This window comes from Saccoglossus kowalevskii, chromosome 1 (genome assembly GCF_978046115.1).
Source record: "Saccoglossus kowalevskii chromosome 1, keSacKowa6.1, whole genome shotgun sequence".
Lineage (NCBI taxonomy): Eukaryota > Metazoa > Hemichordata > Enteropneusta > Harrimaniidae > Saccoglossus > Saccoglossus kowalevskii.
The window spans coordinates 43,128,386-43,149,656 of NC_140641.1; the positions used below are offsets into that span (position 1 = coordinate 43,128,386).

The following is a 21,271-nucleotide window of genomic DNA, read 5'->3' on the forward strand; positions in this document are numbered from 1 at the left end:
GCTAGCAGTTTGAAGTAAAAGGCAGAGTGTTTCGTTGCACAGTGTATTTAATTAGTCATTAAAGGACTGGAGGATTGAGAGAACCTACTGTGCATTAATTACTGACATACAAAGGGTGAAGACAGCCTGTCGCAAAGTGTTGACAGGGATGTAAAGTTGCTACTATACGTACTTCTGTCGACCGGTCCACCTTTGATATAGCTCGATAAAACTCACTGCAATGAGTTGAATCCATCACTCTGATCTCTAGTTGTCAACTGAACAGCATGTCTAAGTGGAAGCTATCCAGTCTGTCTGTATATAAAATCTTGTAGTGGTCGACTGTCAAGACGGATGAAACAAAGTCAAGGGTTGCATGTGATCTAGCGGTATGAGAGTCCACTATTCGTTGGTTGCAAAGAATGGAGAAAAGCTGAGAAAATTATCCGACAATAAAGACATTGATAAAGCTGTGATGTTTTTCAAAAAAGATAACATACTATAGGGGTAAATAATCCATACACCCACGACGTGACTGTATTTCAAACAAACTTGTACCGATATTATATTCTGGAGAAATGACATAAAATTCGAAATTTCGGCAAAGCAATGTGCTATATCCATAAATTTCATGTAAAGCCAGTCAATATCAGATCAATTGTAAATGTTCTGTTTTTATTTATTCAAAATAATGAATCACTATTTATTAAATCGATCCAAAAATATTCTTTTACTAGTAATTTGCATTAACTAATTTCCATCGTGTCCTATTGATTAAAACACTTGAAAACAATTATATTTACTATCGTAAATTATTTTCAGTCTTTATCAGCAATTCTTACAACAAATATTAGAAAGGCATTTATTTCAAATGTATTTTTATGTACAATAAATTGTTTACATGCAATATATTACAATGACAATATAAGAATAATATACAAAGAATGTACCTGTGTATGGCACTGCTTCTGAAATGCTAAAATCAATACCAGCAGATGGCATATAAACATTCACTTAATGTTGTCAAATAAATTTATTTTTGCCTCAATATTTTTTAAACAAAATAGATTGGTTGAAAACTATGATGTTCACATTCCTCAAACACATCAGCCTTGTTATCAGAGTTGTCCTTTCATACTAGAGTGGTATCTACTGCCAGACAATACATGTGCCATCTTGGCTACCTGTAAAATAAAAAGCATTGTTATATGCAGATAAAAAAAGTTTTATTGAAACTATAATGGCTGCCAGTCAGTCATCTTGACTCTGATAGTGAAACAAATACAGATGCAAGTCTAAAATATGGTGTGCAGAGTGACTTGTATTGGAAATAAATGGACTACCTGGTAATGTTAATACTCACCAGTTATAATAGTACTACCACTGTAATTATATTGACAACATGTAATATTTTGTGTATGTGCTTGTAGTACCTGTACACATTCAGTATTCTCCACATTCCATAGTCTAACAGTCATATCAGCACTTGATGTAAGTAGCTTATTACCTTGTGGATTGAACATCACCTACAATAAAGCAAATCATTCTCTCACAAATGCATCCACAAATAAAACTTATTGCAACACATTGAAACCAATTTGCTTCTGTATCAATACTGCAAACTTTTTGAGAACAGAGAGAGCTGTTTATTCACAGATATAATCTGGTGGATACAGACGGAATGCTAAGGCCTCTCACTGATATCACGAGTGATGAGGTGTATTCTGTGGTTATATTTTCAAATACAAACACTGCATCAAGGTTTTATTCACTAATCGAAATTTGGGTATTTTATTATTCATTACACAAATATTATTTAAAAATATCCAGTATTCTCCCCAGGAGAACAGGGTTTTCGTACCTCCTGCCACGGTAAGGGACTATTTTATCTTGTCTATTACCCAGTAGTAATAGACAATACCAATGTTACTCCATGGAAAATGACCCAGTAATCCACAGTATAAAATACCTTTGTAATTTCTTTTTCATGACCGTCCAACTTTGCCATATTTACTTGAGTTTCTGTGTTGTACATATTGGCTACACCTGGTGAAAACCAAAAAATTTTGTTAAAATTATGAAGAGGTAATGGTTGGTGATCAGCACACAGAAAAATATAAGGTTATTATGAAGGAAAACAGTGGAAGTACGACTATCACACTCGCACATAATCATATTGGTATTTAGCATTTCCGCAATAAATGATATACAGTTTAGAAGCCTGAACACAGAATTGTTGGATCGAGTGATTCCAAAGTTGAACACTGTCACTGAATAGCCATGAAAAGTTGACAAAAAGTTAGTAAGAACCCCTCCTGGAAAGCTGTAGTCAGTACAGATTTGATTTATAATTAACAGCATCACAATATATACCAAAGAGAATGTATTTAATACAATCTGATTGAAGTTTTTATTGAACTTTTATTGATATTTTTAGTTCTAGCTTACACAAATTTAAGACAAACGGTAACCGCTATATATGAAAGATGAGGAAAGTTGGTGGAATATTGTACCACATTCACTTATGGCAATATAAATACATGTCTTAATTGTAGTCTCAAATGTTAATCCTTTCAGAAACAACATTGAATGTCCAATTATTCTTACCATCCATTGATGCTACCACCATAAACTGTCCAGTAGGGTCAAAAGTCATATCAGTTATCTCACTCTCGCACAATATGGTTGCTATGCACTCAAATGTCATGCTATCCCATAATTTACAGGACTTGTCTTTAGATGCACTGACAAGAAGTTTGCCATCTGGACTGTATACAATATGGCTGACCATATCATCATGACCAATCAGTGTACTCAAACAGCTGAGAATAATAAGTAAATGAATTAGATACATGTATAAGACTTGTTGACAACATCAGTGGTATAATGCAAATTGCACTCCGACTGTATTGAATTGAGATGTACGTGCTGCAGCATAGCTATGGCATGAAATGTATAAAAAGAAGACACAGGTGAAAACATACAAACTCAGCCTGTGACACTGCATCTTCATCTAGAATCATTGGTACAAATTGGATAAATGCAATTTTTTAGAAATTCAATCATTTTTGGGTAAATATGAAATTACTGATTAAATCAAATAATGAAAAGATTATCCTTGTACTTTCATAAATGACCCTAACCTGTGAAAATCTTGATGAGATGTAAAGGAGTAATCATGTCTTTAAAAAGAATCTATCAATCTCCGGAATTGAGATTTTAATCCAGCAAGTAAAATTGCTGTGCGATTACAACTAAACATGTATGTATGAAAAGAAATATTGATAAAATAATTATTATGATAATGATATTCAATAATTACCTGCCAGTTTTTACTTCATGAATGGATATATTATTGTCTGGACCTCCAAAGGCAACTTGATCACCATGAGGGTTAAAGGTCATAGCAGCATTATAACCCTTGTGAATGAAGATTGGAATTCAATCAATTTATTGATTTGCATGTAATTTGATAAAGGGTGGTAGTCGGTGTGCCACACATGCGCGAAATATATGCAGAAAGTTTTTGGCCTTTGTTTTTACCGTGATTGTTGCCAGTCAGTGAAAATGACTGGATGTACGCCCCAGGAATTGGATTGTGGGAATATCAATGTTTATCAACACAAATGTTTCATATGCGCAGTGCGAAGAACACCGCCCTTTAAATGATTGACAATACTATCATTTAGAATATTTCAACAAATTCCATTCCAGTGATTTTCCATTCACTGTGAGACCTCACGTACACATAATGCAAACTAAACAGATCAAACGTTTTCTGCAAAAATCAAATGATTTAATTTTAAAATTCAATTTTTCTTTCAATATCCAAATGCCTATCTTTCAGAGAGGAATGTTGAGGCATCCTTATTTTATTGACCATCATCAACTGTGTATAGCACATAAGTATGGAAATTAATACCCAAAAAATAATTGTGCATTTGTTGAATCCCATGCAATGTTTTTACACCACTACAAAGTACAGATGTTACACATAAAATAGGATCTCACACTGAAGGGGAATTAGTCTATTGTGATTATATGAATACTTGATTGTAAAGTAGCTATAAACTATACCAGAATTGTATGAAGTAATCTGCCTGTCTGTACATCCCATAATTTCACTGTTGTATCAAGACTGCCAGTCGATAGTAAATGACTTTGTTTATTGAATTCCAGACACACCTTTGAAATAAATATGTAAATATTTTTAAAACATCACAAACTGATTATGGTTCATTATACCGGTATCAAAGCAGTCCACACTCCTTTACATGGTTGTAACTTTAGAACTGACAAACCAAGAGCTATTAGCTTATATCAGTGACAAAATGAATGTATGCAGTTTTTGCATTCAAAGCATGATCTGCAGTACAAAATAAAGACAAGGTACTCACAATGTGATCTGTATGTCCTGTCAACGTGTGGGAGCATTCACCACGTTCAATGTTCCAAAGTTTACATGTGTTGTCATGAGAACCAGATGCTATTATCTCTCTGTAAATAATTTAGTCACAAATTAAGTTATTACACTGCCATAAGGTAAGGTAACATACTTATAAAAATGTATAAATCCAACATTTTTAATTTGAAATCATTCAAATTCAAACTAAACGATTAGCCGACCAAGTATTCTGTGAGCTTACATCAATGCATATACATGTACTGTGCACAACTGGGATCATTACTCGCCTTACTTTATGGCAGTGAATTCTGTAAGATTTCTCATGCAGCAAATAAACATTGAAATACAACATGTGCATTTATTGCAACATACCCATTGGGAGAAACTGCTATGGCAGACACAGCATGTTCATGCCCTTGAAGTGTTGTGATTTCCTCCCCTGTTGTAAGATCCCATATTTTACAGGTATTATCTTGGCTTGCACTCACAAACTTGTCACCATTAACCATAACACAAATACCGGTAACTGCTTCAATATGCCCTTTAAACTCCTGAAAAAAATGTTTTTATGCAAATCATTCATTTATTCATAGCAGTCAAAAGAAGAAATAATATTTTTCTACAATTTATAACCAAATATGTTATACATATGAATGGAAACACACATAAATATTACAGTCCTGATTGGAATAAAATAATGAAAATAAATTTAACTTAAGACTTACTTTAAATAAAAAAAAATAGAATAAATAGATGTGACAACTGTCAGCAAAGTAACCTTAAACCAGAAATAGCAGAGAAATACCAATTAGAACACAGAAAACTAATGATAATCATTAAATCAAAGAAAACCTTAGAAATAATTCATATGTAGCTAAGAGTATTTGAGGCATTAAGTAGAAATATTTACTATATTAGAAGCACATCTCCAAAAAATTGAAATATGCCTCATTTTGATGATAGATTTGCATTTGAATATATGATTGTGCTTCCAATAGAGCAAATACGAAAACTGCAAGCCATGATGCAAGTGGTTCCCAGTGGCTATGTTATACTGATGAATTAATATCTTTCTAATATATATCTTATCCAACAACATCATTGTGATATTGGGTGCATGTGCCTACATTTGTATCTGCCACAGTACTTGAGATATTACAGTTATGCTAATAAATGAAGTAACATTACCATAAATGTATATGGTCAAATGATATGTTAGTCACATGTTTTATATAATTCCCTCACAGTATTGCACTGGTTGCATGTACCCACCGTTAATAGTGCTAGGGATATTACAGAAATATTAAGCTAAAATGTAGCTAATTGTTATGCAAATTAGGTAATTAGTATGCAGATTTCAACCCAAAACTACTCAGCTCTGGGTATTGTTCAAGAGCATCTATCAGCCAAGGTTCATTGAAATGTGATGATTAGTTCTCAAGAAGTCAGTAGAAAAGCTGAGAATTATTATGCATAAATACATACAAATAGACAAGCTAATTCTAAAGACTTTATTTATGCTATGCACACAGGAGTCAAAAATCCAAAACCAATCCAATATTGCAATCTTTTTATTAAAAACATGTCATACTTTCACAATTGTTATGTATGTGCTTTTATAGAGGAAAGTGCTATTGCCTGATCATAAGACCAGTATATAAACCCCTTGAACTTTCACCACCCTTCACCTATTTGAAGAAATTGATGTCACACAAAATTAATGAGTTAAATTTTGCCATTTACTGAAGTGGATGATTGTCACTAATTTCCTCTTTCAACACACTATATTACTTTACTATAGAATATTTAATACCCCCGGTACTCACATTGAGAACTGAGAAATTATTATTGTCATTGTTAGCTACAAGAATTCTTTCCAACAGTCTTTTCAGTTCAGTCTTTCTTGATTGTGTGATTAATCTATCTTTCCCAGCAATTTCTTCAGCTGTTTTGTCAAAATCAGTACTGATGGTAAAAAAAAAGAGAAGTGGCAATGATGAAAGTTAAGGTAACAAGCCATGCATGGCACAGTCCCCGTTAGTTATCAAATTTAAGATATATAGTTTTGTTTATAGTAATATAGCTGGAATATAACCATGTCAGGAATATGATTTTTTAACATTAAAATGATTGACAATTGTATCTGATCGTCAAAAAAGTACTTGTCCATATTGAGAGATATTGCTCTGGAACAGCATTCAAAATCAGCCATTTTGAATACATGTATATATATAACATGATGTATAACGAATATATGAAATTTTAATATAATCAGTCAAAGCATGTAAGAGATATGGCTCTAGAAGCCCAATCATTAAAACAAAATGGCCGCCAGACAGCCATTTTGAATTCGATCTGAAAAATAAATGATGTGCATCAGGAACCTGTAATGTCTAACATATGTACCAAGTTTGAACAAAATCCATCCATAAATGTTTGATATTTGATGATTTTTTAGCACAAAAATGGCCACCATTTGGTCATTTTGAATAGGATCGTCAAACCAATAAATCTGTCTATCTATGACATGATGTATATTGAAAATTTAAAATTTGAACATAATCAGTGAAAGCAAGTCAGAGATATGGCACGAGAACCACATTCATTAAAACAAAATGGCCGCCAGTCGGTCATTTTGAATCTTATCTGAAAAACAAAATTATTTGCATTAAGGTCCCATAATGTCTAATGTATATACCAAGTTTGAACAAAATCCATCTGTAAACAGCCGAGAAATGCTTGATTTTGATGATTTTTTAGCACAAAAATGGCCGCCATTCAGCCATCTTGAATCAGATCGTGAAACAAATTGACGTGCATATGTATACTATCATGTATGATGTATGTGTGAAGTTTGATTGTGATTGGTCCAGGCATTTCTAAGATACAGGTCCGGACGCACGCACAGACGCACGGACACACGCACGCACGGACACACGGAGGTCAAAACATAAGTCCCCGTTTTCGGACTGCGTTCGAACGGGGACTAACAAAACTAAGAATTAAGGTCTTATTGGAAATTCTTATGATAAACTATTTATGAAACAGTGCTTTAACATGCTTCCTTCTTCAAGAAATATCCATTTTTTCTCAAAAAAAATATTTTGTACTGGAAAAGTTGTTGAAACTACTAATTGCAATAAATAATTTCAAAGCCTGTCTTGCATATGCATTGTATTTTGTCAAAAGTTGCTCTATTTATATACATGAAATGATAGAAATCAATGGTAAATGTCACAAAAATTGTGTTGTGCAAAAAGTAGTTTGCTGACCACATATTTTTTTTCTGGGTTTGTGAACAAAAACATAAAAATTAATATTGTAAGAGTCTAGCAAGTTTGACATCAGTTTTAATGGAAGCCATGTCATTGCACATAAAACTAATGTTTATAATTATGTATACTTACTCTTTTGTAATTTCTGGAATTTCCAAATCTTTCACTTTGATATTATCTTTTTTGAATTGTTCATATTCAAATGAAATTCCTGTGGAATAAAATTGATTATTTTCTACAGACAGTTTTCTAGTAACACTGGGGTTAACATGATAGTGGTCAGACTTGTATACCATGCTATGTGTGACATCAGTAGTTGTTTTCACCAACTGCAGAATCACATAGTGCTTTAAGACATGCATATACTGAATCAATTAAAAAACAGATGTTCTCAATATTTCTATCACAGGCATGTACCTGATGAGGTATCAAGAACTGTCTCCCATCTTAATGTGCAATTTAATTGCGTCTATTTTCTGTATTTAGTGTATGGCTATATTATTATTATATACATCAAAGATGTAATATTCCCCTCAATCTGTCACATGGTGAATTAAAATTGTCATTTGCACTCTTTTCCGAGGGGGTGCTCTGGCCACAACACCAATTTCAAATGAATGACTCCTAAGATAAACACTTCTAGTGAAAATAATTGTAACAGTTTCATATTTATGAAAGTTTTCTAATAACAACATATATGTAGTTGATAATCAAATAAATAAAACAAGAAGTTTGCATGTTGCATTATATACTAGTAGCGATTATTGTGTGGTGATGTAGGCTGGCATGGCAAGAGATGACAAGCATACAATGGTGTCAATTCACTATGCATGACAAACAAACAGCTGTCCATTACAGCAGCTTGGCTATAAAATACTTAGCCTTAATACCTATAGAAGAGTAAAATAACATTTAATACACAATGTAGGATTAGTGATATTCATGGTTGAGTTATTGGCTTGTTACCCTCTCCTATTTCACTAAAATATTCAAATTAAGATTACCATATTGGACTTGTATACTCCCCAAACATATTACAAAATGAGTGAATTTGAAATAATAATTTGACTTATAGTTCACAGAGTAGGGTAATTGAACTATAGTAATGTAATGACAACATTACACTTGTACAATTTATGTAATGAGGCTATAAAAATACTATATACATATATACCATCATGTGTTGTTTTACAAGATTACTTAAAATTTCATCATATAACCAATTTTTTCTGATGATCATTTCTGTTCAGACAATTGAACATTGATAACATCACCTGCATTAAACTAGAAATTAAACAGAATTGACATATTTTCCAGTTCGATGGCTGAAAATAAATGCAATAGCACATATAAGCACACCAAAGGCTGTTGTGGCATAAATCACCAAAACACAATACTAAAGGTGTGTTCTTTGTTGTAGTTGAGGTCATGTATTGAATACAAGCAAACCAGACAACATGATACCACCTTTTGTGCACAATTCATGTTAGTCATACAACCACAGTCACTGTGTATACAATACATTCTTTTCATGTGAATATACAATCAATATAACATTCCCTTTTACCAAACATTGTTGCTAAGTTCTTTGACTATTATTTTTATTTAGACCCGTATTCTGTTCAAATTAAACTCACAACAATTTCTATTTAAAGTAGCATTGGACCCCTTTGACTTGACTTTGAAACATTTGTGATGATTTTGACTTTGATGCATGTCATCAAAGCCATCACTCAGGGAGGGGGTGTTGTTATATAATTCACTTGTATTTTTATAATTGTACAGTGACTCAAAAAATTGCTACCTAATGTAACTATGTCTGTTGTTTCATGGTGTCGTAACTATAATTATAATAGAAACACATGTATACTGCTCAAATCATCAAGAGACTTGCAATATGTGTACAATAATATTATCAGAATCACTTTAAATAGTAGTGCATGATTTATATTTGTGTTGAGGTTTATCAAATAGTCAATTAAAAAGCCATTCGACACAATTATAACGTATTAATTGCTCGGGTAATTAGACGCAATACTGTACTGCTGCTAGGCAACATGGCGCCACATTGAAGTCATGCACAACAAAATAATTCATTTGGAAACAAACCATGATGATATTAAGAACAATCAATATAAAAGAATATTTTTCAGACCCTGGTATTACCATGACAACACAATATGCTTCGTTAAGTGATGTAAACAAACGCACTGTCCGCATCATTGACAGTGGTCATAACGAGATAACACATACACGTACATAAGTAATAACTCCCTTGAATGGTACATGTAGAAATACACTACGCAATTAGAAAGAACAACATTCAGAACTTACTTTGCTGTTTGTAATCAACAATAAATCTTTTCAGCTTTTTGTATCCGATGAACTGGACTCTTCTTGTGCTCATGGTCTCCATGATTGTGGGATTCTGAGCGCAGTATACGCGCAAACAGAATCCGACAGGTGTTTCGATCTCCCTATGTTACCCGCGAATTTCCAATATGGCTACTTTTACGGGGGGGGGGGGGACGCAAATATACACTTGAAAATCGGAACACATATTCAACAGGAAATTTTGCATAAATAAAAAAAAATGTATATACAAATACGGCTATGCAGATCCGATTAATTTTCCTAAACATTATGCATAAATATAAGGCCAAACAAATAGTTTCTGGTCAATACATACATCCGTTCCAAAGGTGCCCGTCTCACTTGGGGGGGGGGGGGGGGGCAAAATGCAGCAAAAACGAAAGAACAGAACAAGCACTTCAAAAATAAGAAACTAAAACACCTGAGGAAGAATCTTATAAATTATTAATGTGCTTGAGGCATACAATGTTAAAATAGATAATGAAAATAATTCAAAATTTATTTACAAAAAGCCTTTTAAACTATAAGCCTTAGCGACTTATATATGTATGGAATATGTGAAAATAATAATATTATAATAATAATTATACAGTTGAGAAGATAAAATAATGTATAGACGGTTTACTCCACAATATTGGTAACATCAACGTCATTTGTGTGTATTGTAATGAATATACATATGACCTGGTTAAATCTCATACAGATGGAGAACTTTATCGTTTTGTCCCGATCTGATTCAAGTTGGTCGAATTGCGGCCATTTTTGTGCTGAAAAATCATCAAAATCAAGCATTTCTGGATGGATTTTGTTAAAATTTCGTACATACGTTGGACATTTTTTTTTTCAGATCGGATTTAAAATGGCCGACTGGTGGCCATTTTGTTTTAATGAATGCAGTTCTAGTGCCTCAAGGATGGAAAACTGCTTTTTTTTATTGCATGACTATTGATTACAAATTCAGATCCAAGGATGCCTGGAAATATAATTCTGTTGTACCATTTTTCTGATGTTCTTCAAATCTACACTTCCACTTGGGGGTTATTTTACCATAGGTAGAACGTTTTTGGCTTCAGATACTGATGGAGACATTTCAATTTTGTTTTGATAAGAAATGTACATTTCTCTGGTTGGTCTTGACAGCCATACCAAACTGTATGGTACCCGTACCAGATGTAAAGCCCAGTACTACTTTCATGTGCTGGGTCTGGGTTAGACTGTGACATTGACCAGAATACACAGCTTCAGGCATGTTTGGAAAGGCCATCTTGAATGAACAATCTTTTTTTGTAAACAACATCACATTAAAAGTAGACTTTTGAAAACAACATCACATTAAAAGTAGACTTTTTTGATGCTAAACGATTCACATAGCACTGGAGACTGCAACAGTTCAGTAAACCATTAAAGCACATGGATGTCACTAAGGTGCACAGAAGGCTTAGGTTTTATGCAGCATCAACTTCACATTATAGTTGCATGGTATAAAAAATCTGATTTTATCAGGGGTTGCCATCATGCAGTTTTCACTGCAAGTCATGCAAGGTACCAGCAGGTCAAAATTAGGAGCAGGTTATATAAATCCGTATTTGATTATTAATTAATAATAAATAGTGGTAGTAACTGGCTAGTGATGACAAAATGATTGATGAAGGTATCATGATAATACAAACAAAAGGATGACAGTTTTTGTATGAAATGAATCAAATAAAAGAAAAAAAACAATTGTCAAGTATATTATATTTGACCATCTGTTAGAAATCAGAACAGAAATGGAAATAACAATTCCTGGAAGTGTAAGTTGTCAATACAGAAATAATTTTTTTTCACATATTTATTATACTTATTACAAGAACCACTATTCGGATTTAATTGGTACTTGAATGCTGTACAGAGCAGATTGAGATTTGAATAATAATCAGGAAACCTTTTACTCTTGCACTGATTACACAACCAATTTTTTTCTATTGTCATAATGTATACAGTTTTCTTTTTCTATTGGGGATCCAGCTACATGTATATCAGGTGAAAGGCTTGTATTTGTATGCTAAATATTTTTTATTTCTGTTAACATTTATAATTGTAGTTGATGTTACAACTTTGTATTTCATTATCTTTTTTGACATCTGAAACATACTGGTTTCTAAAATATTCCACCTTGGTTCAAGGTTTTCCAGTTGTTAAATCCTAAAGAACAAGGCGATTATTTTTTCTATCTGCAGGAAGTACTACGTGAAATATTACAAAATCAGGTGTTTTTAAAATTAACTTTTTATTGTATGCATACAAACTATTTATCATCAATCAAAAAGTAGAACAAAACAATTATCATTTCAATGACAAACAAAATGTTCATGAGCTGTACATGATACTATGACAAATTAAAATAAACTACCGGTGGTAACCTGCATATTGATTTAAATAAAACAAACTGTCTTGAGCCTTGTCTAAGTTTATAACAATATGGATGACAGAATTCATTAAAAAGTCAACTGTGACCACACAAACACACACACACACAGGAATACACTACACTAAAATAATCTTACAAAATCTTTTCACACCACACATTAACAGAGAATTTCTAAATCGTATGAACAAATACAGATTTGTTTATCATCAGAGAAAAAAAACTGCTAAAGGTTTATTAAGGCTTGGCCAATTCTTCTGATTGTTCATTTTCATCTGAGAAAATTCATAATGAAATTTTGGACAGGTGAAAATACCGGTACAATTTCTGTTTGTTCTGATTGCTGTCTGCTGTGACTTTATCATGATTAGGCGTTACCTTGACTCAATTAATGTTGGCTACTACAAAACATTCATTTCTTGAATGGCTTTTTAAATTAAATATGATCTATTGATGTGCAAAGTGTGAATGAAAGACAATTCTTGCATGTAATGCACAGCAGAAATGTACAACATTGTTAATTGTGGATAAAGATTTATCTCATTTTGGGGCAATGGTGGTTTGTACACTGCTGGTGGAGTAACCGCACCACTATATATATTCAAAGTGCCTGAGTAAGGTGGTGGTAATTGGTCTGAGTAAGCTGGTAATGCAGTACCTTGACGAGATGAATGTCTGAAATTAAACAAGACTTAGAATTAAATTATGTTTCCTTACTTTTGAATTCATGATTTTAGAAAAAACTGTGACGAATGGTAAGACCAAAAAATATATAGAATTTAAAATTTTGGTACATGTATAGTCCTTTATAATTACTCAATATAACCAGATGTTTTGGCAATGAATCATCATCAGTGTTATTTATTCTAATACAACTGATGAAGAATGATTGCTTAAAACATCTAATTATTTTGAATAATTGTCAATGACAATGGTACATCATTCCATATATCACAATTAGATTTATCTTTGTGATAATATAATCAAAATTAACTTGGTAAAATACTCATTCCACTTGTTGATGTCTTTGTAGTGGAACATCAACAGTTTTGTTTCTTTGACCAGCTGTGATATTTTTAATACAGTAGTAAAATGAAAATATACATAGACATAACATAATTAAACTGCCAATAAAAATAGCAATAATAATACCAGCACTAAATACGATGCTTGAATGATCTATTGAAAAAAATAGATAAAAATTTTATTAGTGGACTTAAGTAAAGAAAAGTCAACAACAATATTGTTTGAGGTTATTAAAAGAATTAATACTGTAAAGCAAGCATAAATGAAGTACTGGACATAATGGAGATGATGTGGTTCCGTATTCTGATATAATCTTGTGTATTTACAATATGTTACATAACTATGGGTGTCTTGCCTCGTGAAATAATTATCTAATTGTTTTTCTAAGCAAAGATGATATGTACCAAACATTAAACAATAGTGCTATAACACTAGTTTTTCAGAGATTGTTGTCCATGCTACTTTTGCAGTAAATTTGTGAAAACAAGTCATTTTCAAAACAAAAAAATGATTCACTTGAAAATAAGTCCAACATTGCCACAATTTTAGCAATTTTGAATCGAATAACAAAACAATCAGCCCTGCCATCTCTACGAACTGGCTGTGGGAATATAATAGCTGCAAGTATGTCATCTTTGATTCACAATTTGAATGTCATGGACATGTTTTTCTACATGCATAATGTAAGTACCAAATGGGGTAAACAAGGTTATGCACTCAAATTGGATAATACAAATTACTGGTCACATGACCAAATAATTTTTTTTTTTTAATGAATTTGTATGATCAGTAACTATGATTGAATAGGTTAGTCTATATATCATAGATGGAATGTGTGGTCCCTTTGGTTCTAACAATTAAATCTTATCTTGTATTCAACTAGTCAAATACACTATATATTTGTAATGAACTATTATTTGTAATCACCATGACGTGTTGTTTATAAGCACTGGTCGATCGACAACTGTATATTTTTTGTGTATTTGGCAAGTTCTAGCTGGTATTTCATGGTCGACCAAGAACAAGTACGATATGCATAGCATGTTTTAAATTGAGCATAATTAATGTTATTGTTTTGTGGTATTGCACTGGGTATTTTCATCCTACCATATTAGGAAATGCAAATATGGAGCGATTACGCGTATGAACATCCTCTAATATTAAAAACAAACATGGCAACCTCCAGGGTTTGACCGGACTCAAAAGAAGGAGTTTGCTGATTATGTTCTAAGCTTTTTGGATTTCGCCATTCCCATGACGTATTCTTAGATGTATGATAATAAGATTTTTACGAGGATACCGCAAAATAAGCACTCAGACAGTACGCCGTCACTTCAATACTCCTGCTGTACTGTCTTCGTGCATACATTTCGGTATCCTCGTAATAACCTCATACATGTATTATAGTTTTCTCATCAGCTATGAAGCCTTCCACAAACTTTGAACAAAATGAACAAATTCAAATCCTTGTAATATTAAATTTGTTCAACAATTGGTACTAAAGCCAGGCTTGAATTACTAATAGATATTACTGATAATGTAAATGCATTAATTTTTCAATAATTTATAACTTTTCTAGTTTTGCAGATTCTGTAAACATGCATGTCAGTGTGTTGCATAAACATTTTGGAATTTAAATTCCAGTGAATATACTCAAAATTTGAGTGAAATTAATGATTCTTCAGTATTTATTTCCATTTGTGCTGTGCTCTTTTGAATGTATTCAGCTAATAACAGTTTTTGACCAAGAGGCCACTTAATACAATACCTATGTTAGGTGAAAAGCAAATGTCTGATTCATCACTGTAATCAAAACAGTCTCCATAGCCATCACAAACAGCATAGTACGGAATGCACTGTTCAGTAGTATAACAGGTAAATTCATTATATTCACAGCGATCTAGAACAAATTACCACGATAATGAAACAATTATTTAACTTCATAGCATGGCATTCCTTTATTAGTTGTTTGTTTGTTTATTTTTCTTTCACAACTAAATATATTATCTGAACATCTAGAAGAAATTATCATTATAGTAAAACTATTGAAAGATTGCCCCAATTGAAAGGTACGACCCCCCCCCCCCCATTGATTTGGTTTAAGAGACTGTATGTGTGACATGTGCATCAACGTGGTCACCTCTAATGTTGGATAAAAAATAACCACAGTATATATTGTATTACTCACCAGAACATCCAAACCCAGCTTCATCTGAGTAATCACCACAATCATTATAGCTGTCACAAACCCAATCAGAAGGAATACAGTTTCCATTCCAACACGAAAACTGATCCCAAGAACAGAAACCTTAAAAATACATAAATAATGAATATTAATATGCTTCAGTCATAGTATTTGTGTAAGTTTCAGAGTGCTGTAAACATGATGTATTGGACATGTTATCTGCACCCTACAATATAGGGAAATGTGAATTTCAAATATGGAGCAATAACGTGGTATTTTCATCAGACAATGTGTCAGGCTGAACAAATTTCATCTTGGCACTAAAAGATCTGAAAGACGCATAACAACATATACATAGCCAACCACTATGGCGGTTTGCAGTGAATAGGAAGGCATAACAATTCTGGGTACTTCTGTTTGATACCTGAACTGTGATAGTTCAACTCCATACCAGGAACATATTTATTTATCCATACATAAACTACTGGTCTCACCATCACTCATCAGATGGGACTCTGTTTGAGCACCGTCAGTAAGACTCTCTTGAGGTCACTGGGGTTTGTGAAGGAAAATCTCAGCTAGAGATAAATCAAATAATGCTTGACCTGATTACTAAGGGATGGAAATAGACATGTGTAATGCAGTATTCTGCCTATTTAACACATGCCTCAAAACTACATTGACACCACCACTGCAATAGATCTTGAGCATAAGTGGGCTGCATGATGTCATCTTTGAGTTCCCTGCATGGTGCCCGCTGCAACACTATATATATAAACACCAAAACCTTTCAACACTTCCAGTTATCCAGATGCACAAACTACAGCAGCTCATTCAGGGGTAATATTTCACAGGAATTCATGACATTTATTACTGACCACATATAGATGGATGTTCATCAGTGCCACTCATACAGTCATTTGTATGATCACACATCCAATTAATTGGTATACAGCTTCCATCAGAACAAGAAAACTCATCAAGACTGCACAACCTGGATAACAAACATATACGATATAGTAATATAATGAGTTGTACCAAAGTTATGTTGAATTTGTTTACCATGTTTTTGAACAATGAGAGATGCTTCTTGGAGAATTGTAATTATTTTGTCTTGTATATAGTGTGCTCCCCCAAATATTTTCTATTATTCTATTACTTACTATTGTAATTATACCAGTGGCTTATATATTATGTAACAAGACATGACATGTCATGTCATAGCCCCTGCTCAGAAAAAAATTTAAAAACTTATATTGAACTTAGTTTGTGTCAGAGTGAATTAATTCATTATGAGCTGTATTAAAATTCTGTTATTAAATGTTCAGAATTGATGTGTTACAATTTTAGGGGGTGGGGTAAAAATTTATTCATTTGGCTTTTCTGAGACAATTTATAACTTGTTAAACATATAATGCGATGTTCACTTGTAAACAATTATTACCTGTCCCTGTACCAACTTTGAACAAAACTGGATGACATATCTGAGAAAAAGCTGTTAACAGCTAGAAAAAGCTTGTTTTTTTTAGATTTTTGAGGGAAAAAATGGCCTCCAAGTCGTAAAACTTTATCCAATCAAACAGGGCATGAATGACACTGAAAGTTGCAACATATAATTTGTCCAGTTTTTGGTTTGGATGTAAATTGGCAAACATGATTTCTATGGCATTCTCAGCAAGAACACCAGAGAGCAACAAACAAGTACAACAGGTAAAATGACATGCAAGTATGCAAATCAGATCTGCAAATATGTTGAAGAGTCAGTGTTGTGTCTGTTTGGATGAACTTCTTTGTACAACTGTATTCCTAATACAAGAACACCGTCAATCACAGAACTGTTCCAGCGAAAAACTTCTGATATTTCAAACAGTAACAGAGCAAAGATACCGTTTGTCATACAAGTACTAGCACCAGATGAAGAACTGAGAAACTGCAATGATCCTTGGTGTACATTACCTGTGTCAACAACTTTACTTCCCATGTACAGATCTACATGTAGTTTATGGCCCTGAATTAGTTTCAATATCTCTAAATAAGGACAAGAGTACTTCTCATATGACAATGATACAAATAAAGTGCAAGAATCAAGAAAAAATATTATCAAGTTTTTATTATCATACATTAATATTAACAAATCATGTGAAATTGAACTTTTATGTACAGAGAAACACATATTTATGCTTTGGTTGACAGCACTTCTCAAAAAAAAAAAAAGACGACCTGCAAAACTTTATACAATTGTCAGACATGCAGCGAATAGTATGCTTTTGTAATACATTGTATATGCAGTTTCAGTGGCTTTGCTTTCCGAGAAAAAAATTCTGACTCTGCACCTGAAAAAAACAAAAAAACATTTAGTCAAAAGTAAGCAGAGATTGTAGCATATATGCTCCCATTAGCTGTTAAATTTAATTAAAAAAGATATTTTCGTACTGTCTTTTCAGTACGAAAATATATTACTTAATATATTTATACCAGCCAGAAAGAAATTGCAAGTTTTCACTGAGCAATTAGGAATATACATGGACAACAATTGATGCATTTCTAGCAATATACTGTTTGAAAGGCTGCAAGATGTAATGAAGTAGCGAAGTAGTCTGACTGGCTGGGAAACTGCACAGTACATACAAAAATGTATGCTCATGATATATGAGCAGCTCCACCAAATATAAAAAATATTCTTTCCATAGTTATGACTCTAATGTGAATGTGATTTTCCACTCCTTAGCAATAGTAGTTAGAGTATTGTATTGTACTGTATCGTACAAGTTTATTGTGATTCTATGTGTTTGTAATATTATTTAGCTTTATTTAGCATTCTGTTTAGTTGGTTAACTTTACTGTATCTTAATGTAGTTCATTCTATTTTTATACGACGATAGAACAACTCACTGTAGTTTGTTTTAATGTTGAATAAAAATTAAAATCAGTCACTGTATAGTGGTGACGTATTGCGCAAAATTGTTGCAAGGACAATACTTTTCTCGATTTGCGTGTCGTCGTGCGTCGATAAAAAATGCATAGAATAGTCTTGCTGCAGTTTATGCAGCTCTCTTGGTCGTGGTATACGTTGCGGGGCGACCAGAGAGCTGCAGTTCCCTTCCCTAAAGAAATGCACAGATTTTTAAATATGCCAGTTATGTATCATTAGAATTGTGATTTTAATAAAATTACCTCGACTTGCAGGAAAAAATAGACAAATATGTTCTCACAAATATATCTGTTACTGATTACAGTAAGCTTTAAGCAAATTTGCCCGTGTAAATGAGACTATTTCACGTTAAAACTGTGCCGAAGTGGAACCTCCGATTGAACGCCGCCATTTCGAAGCTGACCTCTATCACGTGATTGGCTCTTTCAGTGACGAGTGTAATCACGTGACTACAGCGGACGGCCATCGGCGCCTGTCTGGGACAGCGCTTCATGTGACGAAACAACGGCAGACGGCTTTTTATAATTTTAATTTCATTTCACCATTAAGTGACTCATCTTTTTTTGAAAAAATCAAATAAAGTACATGTATTATTAAAAATATTTTTTTCAAGCAGTTTTATTTATATATTGTGAAAAATCTAAAAATAATCTTGTAACTTGCCAAAGAGTGTTACAGGTGACAGGAGCAGACGGCATGGAATTCACAAAAGACAAAATTGTTGAGTCTTTTGACCAGAATCTGAAAGATATTATAAAACTTGACCTAAAAGCTCAACAAGTAGAAGGTACTATTTGTATTTTAAATAATATACACACATTGGCCATATTACCAACAGGATGGCAAAAGTATGATGTATATTTTACCACCAATGCTCCTCAATATTATGCGGAAAGAGACAACAAGCCAACGGGGTAATGGGTTTCAGCTTTAGAACATTCACTAATGCATTGTCAACAGTTTCTGAAGTTTTAAGTCTAGATGCAATGGATTGCCTGCGATACCCTTTAACTTTCTTCTGGAACTCATCTCCACAATTAATGCAAGAACCGAGTGTATGGAAAACGAAGACCCTGGAAAACGAAGACCGAAGACCTAAGACCCTGGAAAACGAAGACCATGGAAAACGAAGACCCTGGAATGTTCCTATGACGTCAATGATACACGAATTCGTCCAATATCGGGCATTTACTTTCATTGTAAACTAACTTCCCGTACAAAATTCTTCATAATAAATTAAATTAACTACTTTTAATTGTGAAATTACAACGTGAAGTACTTATTTTCGTTGTGAACTCACAACGTGCGTATATTGAATGCGAAATAATACGTATATGTATAATTGCATTTTACTAAACATATGTAACATATGTAAATTATTTTTCGATCAGTTACGTTGCGTGCATGGTTCTGTTAAATCTAATCAATCACGTCATATTATTAAATGAGTTCTTAAATAAATTGCGTGACGTTATTAAATAGTTACCAAATGAAATTACGTACACCCCGATCGCATGGAATTACGTCGCTATTGGTCATGGTCATTAAATGGCATGAATAAATTATGTCAGAATAAAAATGCATATTGTCACGTTACTGATTAAAACGTATCCAATGGAACTCCGAAGTTAACTTTACTGACACATGATTGAATTTGCAATTCCATCCCGACCTCATTTAATTATGGTGAGTACGTAATGATTTATTTACGTACTCGTATAATAACGACATGCATAATTCTACTGCAAACTCTATAATAGCGTGATGTACTTAATTTAATTGCGAACTCGTTCAATAACGTGATATACTTAATTTCATTACAAACATATACAATCCAACACGAGGATGTAATTCAATTGTAGCCCCTCGAAGACAATAGAAATACCTTCCCGGTTCCAATACGTATACTGGTATTTGGTGCTTATTAGAAGTACTTGCACTTTGAATATATTCGCATGTATAGTTACAAAGTTTAATCACGCACTTTATTTATAGATTACAATTTCATACAGACAACCAAAGACATTTAAGGATAAAATGCATTTTTTTTCTCATTTTTGACCGTTTTTGCTTTTTTTGGCTTTCCTGTACGATGGGTTTCATATCTATATTTTGTTAAAAATAATTTAAAAATAATCATTAAAACCAACTTTAAAACACAGTTAAACTATTATTATGAAGCGCTTTGCTTACGTTTTTGTTTATGTTTGAGGGACGATTTGCATATTCACGCCACTTAGCGGTTCCTGATTGACAGATGATATGTAAATTAAATAAGAGTCAAAAGTTTCATAACAGTACTATTTCCGGTGGTAGGGGTCGCGTGTTGTAATTTTGTGCACAGTTTACCGCGGTTTTGTAACACTAGTTGTAATATAAATAACCCAATAAATTTTCCGATTTGGAGCAGTGTCTTCGATATTATGGATGAGAATGTAAATGCGTTGTACCCTTTTATGCACGTACCGCCCCCTGTTTGTTCATGCATTGATTATGTCAATATAACGGGAACATTCAAAGTGCCGCTAAATGATACTTCTCGGAACGCACTTTCAAGTGCGACTATTCTCATATTATCCGTACATTTATCTAATTTGTCAGTTATCCTTCATAATGTCATAGTTATCATGCGAGCTGGTAAATATTGTAACAGCGACTGTGAAAGTGACCGCAATTTGGCATGTTCCCA

At 33.0% G+C, this 21,271-nt stretch overlaps 1 protein-coding gene across 2 annotated transcripts; it reads right to left on the bottom strand.

The window, feature by feature from the left end:
* Positions 1–814: 814 nt before the first annotated feature.
* LOC100369878 (uncharacterized) lies at positions 815–10,153 on the bottom strand. Of its 2 annotated transcripts, none has more exons than XM_078012229.2 (11): positions 9,994–10,153; positions 7,792–7,870; positions 6,211–6,349; positions 4,757–4,935; positions 4,377–4,476; positions 4,057–4,164; positions 3,302–3,399; positions 2,587–2,801; positions 1,949–2,025; positions 1,343–1,505; positions 815–1,163 (listed from the first exon to the last, which is right to left on the bottom strand). In XM_078012229.2, exons 1-11 carry the CDS (start codon positions 10,073–10,075, stop codon positions 1,129–1,131), a joined length of 1,275 nt encoding a protein of 424 aa, XP_077868355.1. In that variant the 5' UTR covers positions 10,076–10,153; the 3' UTR covers positions 815–1,128. The 2 variants fall into 2 exon arrangements, with proteins under 2 accessions (XP_077868355.1, XP_085358397.1); XM_085502271.1 differs by having other exon boundaries at positions 841–1,163; positions 1,413–1,505.
* Positions 10,154–21,271: the final 11,118 nt, after the last annotated feature.

Coding starts and splice junctions, on each gene's coding strand:
- LOC100369878 (XM_078012229.2), bottom strand. CDS start 10,075: ATGGAGACCATGAGCACAAGAAGAGTCCAGTTCATCGGATACAAAAAG. Junction 4,165..4,376: donor CAGGACATACAGATCACATT/GTGAGTACCTTG, acceptor TTTATTTCAAAG/GTGTGTCTGGAATTCAATAA. Junction 2,802..3,301: donor CATGAAGTAAAAACTGGCAG/GTAATTATTGAA, acceptor TATTATTCTCAG/CTGTTTGAGTACACTGATTG.